Source organism: Chelon labrosus, assembly GCF_963514085.1.
Source record: "Chelon labrosus genome assembly, chromosome: 14".
NCBI lineage: Eukaryota > Metazoa > Chordata > Actinopteri > Mugiliformes > Mugilidae > Chelon > Chelon labrosus.
This window is the reverse complement of record NC_140347.1, coordinates 14,931,851-14,944,929: the sequence shown is the minus strand read 5'-3', so window position 1 is coordinate 14,944,929 and position 13,079 is coordinate 14,931,851. Positions and strand designations below refer to the sequence as shown.

The 13,079-nt window shown below is 44.7% G+C and overlaps 2 protein-coding genes across 2 annotated transcripts; one reads left to right on the top strand and one right to left on the bottom strand.

The window, feature by feature from the left end:
* Positions 1–19: 19 nt before the first annotated feature.
* Positions 20–7,094, bottom strand: pdia6 (protein disulfide isomerase family A, member 6). Its single transcript, XM_084560261.1, has 13 exons — positions 6,982–7,094; positions 6,524–6,665; positions 5,656–5,713; positions 5,143–5,269; positions 4,744–4,850; positions 4,522–4,658; positions 3,501–3,615; positions 2,900–3,040; positions 2,601–2,685; positions 2,404–2,476; positions 2,146–2,304; positions 1,961–2,057; positions 20–1,133 (listed from the first exon to the last, which is right to left on the bottom strand). The coding sequence occupies exons 1-13, from the start codon at positions 6,998–7,000 to the stop codon at positions 1,062–1,064; spliced, it is 1,332 nt and encodes a 443-aa protein (XP_084416387.1). The 5' UTR covers positions 7,001–7,094; the 3' UTR covers positions 20–1,061.
* A 1,911-nt stretch (positions 7,095–9,005) lies between these two features.
* LOC311499801 (voltage-gated potassium channel regulatory subunit KCNF1-like) lies at positions 9,006–11,317 on the top strand. The gene has a single exon (XM_084560923.1). It carries the CDS (start codon positions 9,117–9,119, stop codon positions 10,614–10,616), a length of 1,500 nt encoding a protein of 499 aa, XP_084417049.1. The 5' UTR covers positions 9,006–9,116; the 3' UTR covers positions 10,617–11,317.
* The last annotated feature ends 1,762 nt before the right edge of the window (positions 11,318–13,079 follow it).

Here is a 13,079-nt window from a genome sequence, read left to right as displayed (position 1 = left end):
AATGTTTACATTAACGTATACTTCTCTCATCAACGTGGCTTCTTCTCGGTGGACAACAAAGTGTTTTGTTTTTTTTTTCAGTTGAGCTTCTCTGTGTAGGTGGTTTTCCAAAGCTTTCTTGCCTTGAGAATGGTTTCTACACGTTTCCTAAAAGTCAAGTGCCATATCATATATTTATACAGACTGGATTATATGCTGTCAAGTATTACGACGCCTATTATGTTACACCAGGAGGGAACTAATTAAATCACTTAGTATAATTGAATTCAAATTCACTGACGAAAAGTGGCTTGTTGTTGTTCAGGATGTCGGCGGCGGCTTAACAGATACAAGTTGCTGGTTTTTGAACAAGCTCTGTACGCCTTTGGTATTGCATGCGCTCAGTGGTATGCGTTTTCTGATGATGTAAGTTTATGTGAATAAGGAGGCCATGGTTGTTTTTATTCCTTTTTATTTTTGTAACAAAAATGTCATTTTGTCTTCACACAGTTGAAATAAAGTCGTGTAAGAAAAATCTACACAAGAAGTCCCACAGTATCCCCTTGTCCTGGACAGACGCACCGAGATTCTCATTCACCGGTTTAAAAAGAGCAAGAAAAAAAAAAATAATAATAATCACGTTTAGTCACATCAGGTTGGACGTTGAAGGTTTACTTTGACAAGTCCACATCTTAAAATAGGTGCTCGAGAGCGGCTGAGGAGGGGAGAGGGAACAATGTTTGAAAAAGACGTGAATGAACAATTGAAATATGACATTCAGAACCTCCTCCCTCCTCTCCTCAGCTCAGCTGGCAGCGGCTGTATAAATACGCAGTTTCTAACGTTCAGCAGGTTTGTGAGTTCGCTCCAGGGACGCGCGCTCCCCCTCCCTCCTGTCCCCGCGTGACCGAATGATAATGTGAGAAACCGCAGGTGTCTCTCATGTGTCTTTTTCTGGAGTATTTCAGTAACTGGGCGACCGGGGGCCTCCTATTCGTCCACAGGAGAGGGGAGGTGGGCCGCGCAGGACCAGACCAGACCAGACCAAACTGAACCGGTCTGGATCGGATCTCTGTAAAGACTCATAGCTCGTCCTTGTCCAAGTCATCATCCAGGTCCACGTCACTGAGGTCGTAGTCCTCCTCCACAGGAAGCTGGAGACGACACGGAGCGTGAAACGGAAGACAAGCCGTTAGTAAAGCTTTCGCAGATTTCTAAACAGGCGACTCGCTGCAGATGGATTTTCACTTTGTGACAAAAGAAACGTTATCTGAATTATTTTTAGAATAACACAGCTACAACATTACATAACAGAGAAGATAGAGTAGCTGCCGGGGGTTATTAATGCTGAGCACGGCGTACAGTAAAAGATAAAGGCACATTTTAATCTCAAACTGCTGGCCGCTGATGAACTTTCCGACAGATAATCAGTCCTTCCTCAGATCACTGCCACTACCAAGATAACCCAGTGAATACAATATCAAAGTCACTTGATCTTTCTGAGGGTTCAGCTTCAGTGTGAGCACCCGCTTCATGACGTGTATGCTGTACAGAAAGGCCATTTAAATGCAGAGTGTCTACCTAGCTTTATGGGTTATTATATTAAACCTGTGCATATACGACACCACTGTGATTCTCAAGAGGCGTACACACAGGAAGGGACTAGCAGCCATGTGGAGACAAGAGACCTAGTAATGATGAAAGTTGTGGCGTTGATTGGCGAGCAATCCTTTGGTGAGGTCAAGTGACGAGGAGTTGAGCTAGGTAACGACCAATGGGAGCGACCCAGAGAGCATCGTCTTTGTAAACGAGCAATATCATCTACGATCTGCTCGGTCTGCTTTGAAAACGTTTCGGGTGGCAAATTCTTAAGACCGTTACTAGGCAACCAGAGGCTGATGCTACATCCTCTGGTGCTACAAAGCGACGGGCGGACGGGAGAATCACTTTATATGTGGGCTGGGCTGGGCTTTACACTCACCTGTCCATCTAGGCCATCCCAGGCTTCAACGGAGTGAATCTTGGGCATGGTGCCACCTCCTAATGTGGCAGTAGAGCCGCGTCCCACAGAAAGCTCCCTTAAAAAGAGAGAAAGGATGAGGTCAGTGCTGCCATTCAGCAAATTCAGACCATTTCTTTTTTTGTTTTGATTCTTGTCCGCCCTACCTGAGGAACTCATGAATGCCCGTCTCACTGAAGGAGCCTCTGAGCAGGGCAAACTTCATCTTGCGTGTGTTGATGGCGGCCATGGCGGGGTAGCCAAATCCACCGATACCCAGGGAGGACTCCAGGTCCATCTGAGCCCCCGCCTCAGTCCACAGCCAGCTGAAAAAAAAAAATAAAAAAGACAGACAAAGCGGATCGTTAGTCACAGTCAGAATGAATCATTCAAATAATAGTCCAGGGCTGGTCTCAAGTCCTTACCCCCACATCTTCTTCTTGTACTTGTCAGCCATCTTCGCCATCACCTCCAGGTAACCGTTTCTACCGGAAGCACCTGTTGAGGGGCAAGGACAACAGATGATGGTGAGTGCTTCAGTGCTTCAGTTGTTTGTGTCCTTTAAGGTCAAAATTCATAACAGTTCCAGATGTTAAAGTCAGACGCGCGCCTGAGGCCTCACCTGTATCCAGGATGTGTGGCAGGACGCCGATTATACACAGCTGACTGTCTTCACAGGTCTTCTTCAAGATGTCTTCATTAAGGATCTGAGGGACAAACGTTTCATGTGAATTCTCAGTATTTTAAGTACGAACAAGTGATGCGGTTAAGCCTCGAGGAAAGTTTGGTTGCCCGTGATGCTGCTGTTGATTTTTTAAAAAGAGTAATTATCTGGTGAATAATGGCTTCAAGCATTAATGTCCAGATGTGCGTCTAACGCCTGCACCGGAAGCATCCACACGCAGACGAAAACATACTGACCTCCAGCACCTCAGGAGGAGGAGCGTTGTCAGAGAACAGCTCCAGAGCTTTCTCAATGATGTCGCCGCGGGTGCGACCTCCTTGGTAGTCCTCGGGCTCCTCGCCTTTGCGGAAGATCTTGATGGTGGGAAATCCACGGATCTGGATGCACACAAGAACCAACAACATGTTCCTTTAGTTGGTGATATGAAGCAAAAAAACGAGAGATCAAGATCTGCGAGTTCTACTCTGAAGCTGGATTCCCTCGAGCAAAGTCACCCTGACTTAATTAGTATAGCCTGACTTATCTCCATACTTTACACAGAGTTTAATAGCTTCGCTTGAACATTAACTAACTCTACAACAAGGCAGCAGAGACTTTACCTTTTTTTTTTTTTTTTTTTTTTTAAACACCAGTAAAGAATAACATCAACAATGTTTGAGAATTAGCGTTTACAGCTCTAGAAGCAGGTCAAAGTCTCGCAGGTAAAGCTGAAAGTAACTTCTCGTCACAAGGCTTTTTTGGCCAGGTGTTCATGTGCCAATTTGGATATTTAAACTTAGTCTTAAGTTTTGCATTTAGTAAAAGAGTATTGGTATCCGTCGCTCTTAATTTACTCACCCCATAGCGACCGGACACGACTTGGTGCACGGTAGCGTCCACAGCTCCCAGGCGAACTTTGCCCTTGGTCTGCTCCTTGACAGCTGAGGCTGCAGCTGTCCACTCGGGCTCCAGGCTGTTGACAAAGAAGGAGAGTTCAGGAAAAGTCACCCTTATATACACAAGTTCATAGTTCAGAAAATATGAGGCCGGCACACTTTCGTTGACTATGATTATAGCCGCAGACAGTGTAAATATAGATGGTGGAACAGCTCCTCTAAAGTGAAGCCAAAGCAAGTAGAGCTCCCCCCGGTGGCCGGCCAAAACAAAACACTACAACACAAGTCAAATAATGACAGGATGTTTTCTGTCACTGCAGGTAGTTAATATAATGTTGATGCATGTTCAAGTGTCGAATAAGTAAGTAAAGTGTTAATCCAACATTGTAACTGGTGGAGGTAGAGCAGAGTGTAGTATTAATTAAACAAAAACACGAGCGAGTCTGGCAGAAGTGTGGTCAGGCCGTCGATATCGCAGCTCTGTGTGGCTCCACTCTCTAACTGTACTGCACAGACTCAGACTCCAATCTTGCAAGATGTCCCTGGGAAGTGGCGACACGTTGTCCATATTTATACAGTCTATGATTATAGCTAAGAAAGCCCACGCTGCAAATACATTTTTTAGGAATCACCTGCGCTTCTTGAAATATGAAGTTGTTGCAAACTTCATTCAAATTGTTGGATAGAAATGCTCAGACCACATTCAACAGTAAATAGGGATTATATTCTGAAGTACTTTCATCTGTGGATTATCCAGCTTTACCAGGCCTTTTGCTTCTGGCAAGAAAAAACACCATTTAGTTTTGCAGACATTAACAGTTAGTGGTTGAAGGAGGTCAAACTGAATTCCTCTACTTCTGTTGTGCAGCAGAAATCATAAAGACTGATATAACAGCTGCACCACTTTGAAACACGGCTTCACAGTGAGCGGCTTTCACCGTCTCCCAAAGCTGAGGACCGACGGCGTCGGGTATAAAACTCACTTCTTGCAGTGTCCACACCAGGGGGCGAAGAACTCCACCAGCCACACGTCGTCACCGCCCAGCACCAGCTTGTCGAAGTTGTCATCGGTGAGCTCGACCACGTCCTTCTTGCTGCCGCTGCCGGTGCCGCCTCCGCTCTGCCAGAAGGTAGCGGACGTGTTACTGAACCACATTCACTCACTTTTCTTATCTTCCGTTGCACAGGTCCACTACTCCGTCTACCTGTTTGCTGTAGCCGGAGCCACCGGACTTGCCGCTCAGCCTGTCCTTCACGAGACTACGCAACGTATTCATTGCTCCGTCGACGATGGCCTGGCTGGTGCGTCCTCCTGAGGAGTTAAGGACATGCAGGGCTCAGCTATTGCAGCATAAATACTGTATACTGTATTAAACAACATTATATAATAATTTCTGCCTGAAAGCTTTGTTTCTTTTCTTTAAAGAAGTCTTGAATGCAAATCTGTGATTTTTCAACTGTGTTTCCTCTCCGACACGCACTACACCTACTTCTCCTTTTCTATTAAACAACATGACGGTGATTTTTACATTTACCGAGACCGCTTCAGATTTGAAGAATGCAAAGCTGAGGCAGACGTTGCGCAGTTCTTTTGTCATTATTACCTTGATATTCATCAGGCTTGTTCTTGTTGGCTCCGAAGATCTTGATGGTGGGGAAGCCTCGGACGCCATACTGGCCTCCCAGCGACTTGTGCTGGTCAGCATCTACGGCGCCGACCTTGACAATGCCCTAATTAAAAAAAAGAAAAGTCAAAGCAAGCAGGTTGGTGTCTTCTGTCTGTCTCAAGAGTTTCAGTCCAAATCAAATGTTTTTACAAGAACAAGGCCGGTGGTTAATTGTTTTATATCTTTAGTGTTAAAGAAAACACTTAAGTGAAGCAATCTTGAGTTATTATTATTATTATTATTATTGAGGTGCTGTTAAGTCCATCTTCAAATATATAGTAAAGTAACATACAACTAACAACTGGATTTCAATAGAGCGCACTTTAGCATCTTAAATATTTCTCTGCAATAGATAAAAGCTTAGACAACAGCCTGCCAGTCAGTCAATCTTCAGCGGCCTATCGGTCGACTACAAATGGACGCCACGATGGCCGCAGACGTCATGTTTACCTTGAGGGCAGTGGCTGCCTTCTTCCACTCAGGAGCCAAACTTTGACAGTGGCCACACCTGAAGGGGAAAAAAATATATATTAAAAAAACGGTTAGGATGACGAGAGGAAATCAACTTCACATTGATGTTTAGTGAAGACATTCATTTTATAGCTGGCAATGTAGCTTTGCAATAGACACAGACTTTATTTGAGTCAGCAGGCTGTAACACACAAACATGCGTTTTAAAAATCCTGACATACACCGAGGTATAAAGAGCAGAACACAAAAACAAATGACCCGAACCAAGTGACTGATTCTTGTCTTCGTGCCAAAACATACACTCGCTTGCCAGTTTATTAGGCACACTAGTGAAAACAAGTCAATTCTAATACCATAGTCCTGCACCAAATCTTATCTTAAAATAACTGAAACAACCGTCTTTTCATTTCGGAGGCCGTGGTTTGCAACACTGTTGAATTGTTTTCTGCTCCGTCACATGTTTCAACTGTTTAGTCAGTGGGCTCGGCTAAATAAGAGAAAGGCTTTTTGTGTTCAGTTCGATTCAGTTCAACGGCGCCACAGAGTAATCATCAAACATTTGACTTGCCACCTTTCAGGGGTGACTCAAGGTAATTCAGGGCAGGACCGGCATTTGCAGCCACTACTGTACTTAATAAAGTGGCAAGTGAGTGTACTTTCAAACACTTTCATTTGTGCACTTGCCATTAAACCAAGGAGGAGCCCCATTGCTTTGCATAAACGTCTCCACAGCCGGAGAGGAAACGACAACAAGTGGCCGAACCATCACTGGGCTAACTTCATTTGGTTTAAACCCTACGATCTCTCGGTTGAACAGAGGTTTTAACCACAGTTATCTGAAACTCACCAGGGGGCATAAAACTCCACAAGCCACAGACTGTCACTCTGGATCACCTCTCTGTTGAAGTTGGACGAGGTGAGCTCCACAACATCATCACTGGATGAGTACAGGGCTTGGACAGACAGGACCAGGGAGCAGCTCAGCACTCCTGAAAGACAACACACAAGCAAAGAGGGTTTACACTCAGCTCCACTTACATGAAACCAGATGAATTAAATGGCAAAACAGACAACACACGCCTCCTCATGAAGAGTTTATGTGTGTGAGAGAGTGAAGCTGAGGTTCATTAATTCAGTAATTCAACCATAACGCAGGCCTGGCTGTTATCTGCACCTGGACTACTGTGGTTAGCTACTCAGGCTAACCACAGTAGTAGCACCACAAACGCAACTAAACTCTCCCACCGTTTAACAAACCCCCAAACGTTACATTTCATAGGTGCAGAAAAGGAAGAGTTCACTCACCGACTAAAAGAGGACCCATGGTTTTAGCAGCTCTCTGCTCTTCTCTGTTAATTCAACACACGGAGGCTCTCTGCCGATGCGGCTCCCACAAAAAGTACATGCAACAATCTCACCGTGGCCCACGCTGATTGGTCCGCCGGCCCAGACGCCGCGCCTCAGCCAATCAGAGAGCGCCGTGTAGTTTTTAGTAGGGGGGGGGGGGGACACCGGAGAGAGAGAGAGAGAGATAGAAAGGGAGAGGAGGCAGGGCTGAGAGGCTGAGGGCTGGAGGAGAGAAAGGAAGCAACACATGGAGGAGATGTTCAGATGTGACAAGGCTGACTCACCCCAGCAGTCTGGTGACAAAATGCATATGTAGACCACGTATGACTGAGCTTGGTTTCACTTCTCAAGTTCAAGTTTATTGCCACTTCCACAAAATGTTAAGAAAAAACATACAGAGGTGTGAAATACACTGTACTACATATATGCTGACAAGACACACACAACAACTACTATAGCTCCAACTACTGCTGCACTATTCTCTATTACTCTACAACGTGTTATGACACTAAATACAAAAAGATTACAGTGAATGCACACTTTCAGAAACCAGACACCGGACTGTACCGCCATCAGTTCAGTTCAATCCCATTTTGAAAAGGCCAGACGGAGACTGGGGTCTTTGTTTTATTAGATAAAGTAGATGTTTGCTGCCTCAATATGGAATTGCGGTTGTAAGTTAATCAGTTTACAGTAATCTATCTTACATTCTCTCATTACGCAGCCCTTGGTGTTTTTTCATTACAGTCTGATGTTTCAGTCACTTGAGGTAAAAGTTTGACTTGTCTCCACTGCATTGCAGGTTTTACATTTTACAGACATGGTTTTATGTTGTTGTTTTTTTTCCCCTTTAAGAACCGATATAACTTATTTTCGTCTACATTCATTCCTTAACCACTTATTAATCACTTTCTATTCCCTCTGGACTGCACCATGTTTTACTGAGAAGTGAAAGCCTCTAGGCCAGTACTGCAGTGTGAAGTAGTTGCCACTAGGTGGAGACAAACAACAAGACATTCTGCTAGGACAGTCTGGCTGTCGATCAATCAATCAATCAATCAATCAATTACTTGAGGTCGCTGTAAAACTATAAAGATGAACCTTAAACTCGAGTTGTAAAGAATTAATCTCATTGTGAAAAATAATCACCATAACCATTGTATAATCAGGTGTTTGAATAATCCAATAGTCTAAGAAAAATCCAACATATTACTGTGATGCTGTTTCACTGTGTTAGTTCTCTCTCAGATTAAGTCATGGTTAATTAGTCTTGCATGAGGACGAAATGATGATGGATAATGCATTCCGGTTTGGGGTTATTGGAAAAAATACTTTACGGGCTTATGGTTAGAGTTAAAAACGGATTATTAACTGCATGTTATAGATATATTTAACCAACTGTTGTTCTTGCAGTTGCCACATAACACAACAGAGTGGCCTCTTTCTTTGTTTTCCGCTTCACAATTAATTTCATGTTGCTTAGATTTATATGCTGCGCCTGGCTGCACTGCGCTTCACCAAGGAAACAAAAACACACACACAAGACCGGAAGACACTGAGTCAGCCTTAAAAATAAAAGCAATAACTGCCCAGATTTTGTCGCTATTTGGGGTCATTGAGTTTATGAGCAAGAGGAAACTGGCAGTTAAATATCTTAAGACTTAATAGGGAAGAATCACTTTTTAATGTGTAAACAACAGTAACTATTATACAGAACATCATAATTTAGGGTTTATTGTATTTCATCTTCTAAATTCTTGTTTTGTGTGCGTTTTATTTGAGTATGTAACCGGAAGTCTTCTAGGTTTTGGTTTGGTTTGGTTATGGCTCACTTGACATTACGCGCACTTCAATGTCAACTTTGTCAGAGCGCACAGGCGCACTGTTCATTGCCAAACACGACTGCATGGAACTGAGAAGACTTCACGCCGCAGTCACTTCTGAACACACATATTCATTTTTTCAGCTGAATCGCAGAGTTTAGACGATTTGGGAGGTTTTACGCGCGACGTCAGCTCTTCTGGAGTTTACTTCATCAGAGAAAAAAATTGTTCTGTGGAAATCTCGATCAGTTGGGCTGTTTCGTCAGCATAATGTGGGGGATCCAGAGGATGCGGTATGCGGACTGCAACGGCTCCGAAGCAAGCGAAGAGACGGAGATTGTGGTGAACATTGGCGGGGTGAAACAGGTGTTGTACGGGGACGTGTTGAATCGCTTCCCGGACACTCGACTGGCAGAACTAGTGGACTGCTCGGTCAAGTCCTCTGAAGAGATATCTTTATTGTGTGACGATTATGACCCTGACTCAAGAGAGTTTTATTTTGACAGAGATCCCGATGCATTCAAATGCATTATTGAGTTGTATTATTATGGGGAGATACACATGAAACGAGGCATCTGTCCAATTTGTTTTATGAAGGAAATGGAGTTCTGGAAAATCGGCTCGGATTTTCTGGATGAATGTTGTAAAAGCCACCTGAAAGAGGTGGAGGATGAACTTGCAGAGATTGCCGAGAAAGTGAGATCCATCCTAGTGGATAGAGAAGGAGATCCATCTGCAGGGGGCTGGCAGCGCTTCCAGATGTGCCTCTGGAGGTTGATGGAGAAGCCAGAGTCCTCGCTGCCTGCGCACATAATCACGATAGTGTCTTTTATCTTCGTCCTCGTCTCCTCCGTGGTGATGTGCGTGGGGACCATCCCCGAGCTGCAGGTGGAAGACTCAGAGGGTCACCTCACGGAGCACCCAACTCTGGAGGTCATCGAGACGGTGTGCATCGGCTGGTTCACTATTGAGTACATCCTGCGCCTGATCTCCTCCCCAAACAAAATTAAATTTGTCCTCGCTTTCATGAACATCATCGACTTCATGGCGATCATGCCCTTCTTCGTGGTGCTCACTCTAACCTCTTTCGGCGCGGGTGTGATGGAGCTGGCTAACGTGCAGCAGGCGGTGCAGGCTTTACGCATAATGCGCATTGCGCGCATTTTCAAGCTGGCCCGCCATTCCTCCGGACTCCAGACCCTCACATCTGCCCTGAAGAGCAGCTTCAAAGAGCTCGGACTGCTCCTCATGTATATGGGCGTGGGGGTGTTCCTTTTCTCTGCGCTGGGCTACACCATGGAGCAGAATCATCCGGAAACACTGTTCACCAGCATCCCACAGTCGTTCTGGTGGGCTGTGATCACCATGACCACTGTGGGGTACGGAGACGTCTACCCCAAGACAACTTTGGGTCGGTGCAACGCCGCCATCAGCTTTTTGTGTGGGGTCATCGCCATTGCCCTCCCTATACACCCCATCATCAACAATTTCGTCCTGTTCTACAACAAGCAACAGGTGCTGGAGACTGCTGCCAAGCATGAGATTGAGCTGATGGCACTGCGCACCGGTGAAGGCGAGCTGAAGGCTGCACCTGGCGCCCATAAACATGTGTGCAGCTCAGGGGTCTGGGACAGCGCCATGCACCCCTGTCACAGCGACACATACATCCCCTTACTGAAGGATCCCAGGGGGGCTGCAGGCATCCAGACACCTAGCATGGACACGAGCTTTGAAAGCACAGCTGAGGCCACTGAATATTTCGTCTCATGAAGACTTTGCAGTCATTTGAAAAAAAAAAAAAAGACCTCAGCAAAACACAGAACATCATGATGAATTATTAATTTTTGTATTATTCAAACTTAAACTGCCAAATCTTGGGTGATGATTGGGCCGCAATTTTAGACTGTAAATATGAAGAAATAATAGGACCGCAGTAATGTCTCCAAAGTCCTTTAATACACTCGAGGTATGGTGCCTATTAAAGGGACATACTGTATGAGATATTGACTTGATGAGCTGTGCCTTTGCGCAGTGAGTCCCTCCAGGCTAGTGGGGTTCTTTCTGAAGAGCCAGTACACTGATTCCCCCATGTAGGCATCTTATATAACAACCTCCCCATCCTCAGTTCTCACACTTTCACTGTAGGCAGCACTGTAGCTTATTGTTCTGTAAATACCACAATGGATGTTTTTAATAATAAATATAGGCAGCTTCTTTTTCCGGAGAACGCAGGAATGTAATAATCCCATGGCAGGTTTATGTAAAGGTGTACAGACATCAAACTGAAGGTGTTTAAAACCGTGCCATAAATTTCAGCGGGGGTCACGGTGTTGCAGCCGCAGGCATTTTAAAGGTACACTAGGGGTGCGGAAGGAAGGACTTATAAAAATATCACGAATGCTGTTTACTTCTGTTTCTGCCTGTCATCTGTGTGGCATCGGTGTGATTTTTGTAACCGACACTGCGTGATTGTGAGGATAACAAACTCTTTTACTGCACGGGAATTTTAGAAGCGATGTCATCGGCCTGAGCCTCTTGTTGAGCTCACGTTGCTGACACCAGGAACTCACAATCCCTGCAGGACATTGCTCCTATAATGGGCTTAAATTTTGCAGCAGCCGTCACCACTCCCCCCCTGAGGTTCGACGGAATAAACTTGACCATCAAGTCGCAGAAGAAGGGAAGAAGCGACAGGCGGGAGACTAAAATTACCCATATTAGTTGAGTTATTTAGAGAGCTGGGCTATCCAAGTGGAAATATAAATAAACAATAAATGAATTCATTAGCGAAGCTTCCTGGACAGCATGTGTCTTAATGCATTACCACTCTTATTTTGATGAAAGCATGATGTCTTTTCACACTCTGACCCTTGATTTAAAATGAACTCCACTTAATGGGTGCTATATTTAAAGGTTACATTTTCACTGTTTGAAAGGTCTCAACTCCTACACCGTCAGTCTGAGTGACGGGAAACTTTCTGCACAAATCTTTAGAAAAAAAATTAGTTGGCGCAGTCGGGATGCTAATTAAAATTTGACATATTCAAAGCACGTGTCTGAGGTGTCACATGGTAACCTGAGGGGTGATTTGTGTCAGGGCTGTGTTCCTTCTTAAGGGCTTTTGTGTGAATCTTAGGAAATGATCTTGAATGTAAGAAAAACAATTCTTATGCGCAGCGTGAGTGATGGTTTTTCCCTCCACAAAAACAGACAAGGAAGGAAGGAGTAGATGGGCTGACAGCTTGAGAGTGAGCTGGTGTCAAATTCACGTCAAATTTTGTGGAGAGTTAGACCTTTTTTTTTCTAACGTTTGCCTTTTATAAACAGTGCAGCAGCAGCAGTTCCCAAAGGTTCTGTTTCATTAATGTCCAGTCGAATGAGCTAGTCATGTTCCTAATGGATTTATAAAGAGGATTTTTATCAAATGCAAGTCATCCTATAGAAGTTTATGATGTAATACGATTGAACTATTAGTGGGTGGCATGGTGGTGCAGGGGTTAGCAATGTGACCTCACGGCAAGAGGGGTTTGAACCAGCTGGTTTGTGTTCCCTCCAGGTGCTCTGGCTTCCTCCCAGAGTCCAAAAACATGGCTATTAGGTAAACTAGTGATTCTAAATTGGCCGTAGGTGTGAATTTGTCTCTCTATTTGTGAGTCTGTGTACCCTGCCTCTCGCTCGGTGCCTGCAGGGATAAGCTCAACCCTCCTGCGAACCCTGTCCAAGATAAGTGGTTATAGATGAGCAATTAACAGTCAGTGTTCAGGCTGGCTCGGCTCTTTACTTCTACACACGGAGGCTGAGGAAACCGAACATCAAGTCATTTTAAGGGGGAATTACCGTTTTTTACAACCTGGACCTTATTTCAGGCATAAAATACGATCGTTTACTCACCCACATAACTTTGATGTCATTTGGAGTCGTTCGGAAGATATTTAGATCCAGTGGAGCGCCGCGTATATCCATATAGTGGGAGTGACTGGGGCACCGAAACACAGCCTTTAAATAACGCATTATCTGCCGCGAAACTCGTTCATTTCACCAAAATTTTGTTATGAAACGCTAGTGCTATTCCCCGTTGAGTCCAGAGTTACCTGTTATCATCATCCGGGGTTTGTAGATTGACCTACTAACTTCTGACCTGGATGATGTCATCTCTGAGCGCCGCACGCACCCGTGACGGTCGGCTTGATTACCTGTAATTTGCTAATGCTAGTTTTTTGCAACATGGCTGAA

What these genes read in the sequence shown, in the direction of transcription:
- pdia6 (XM_084560261.1), bottom strand. An exon ending in AGGCAGCCACTGCCCTCAAG is followed by an intron (nt 5,270 to 5,655) that starts GTAAACATGACG and finishes TTTTTTAATTAG; the next exon opens with GGCATTGTCAAGGTCGGCGC. An exon ending in GGGATGGCCTAGATGGACAG is followed by an intron (nt 1,134 to 1,960) that starts GTGAGTGTAAAG and finishes TGTCGTCTCCAG; the next exon opens with CTTCCTGTGGAGGAGGACTA.
- LOC311499801 (XM_084560923.1), top strand. Translation starts at nt 9,117, where the DNA reads ATGTGGGGGATCCAGAGGATGCGGTATGCGGACTGCAACGGCTCCGAA.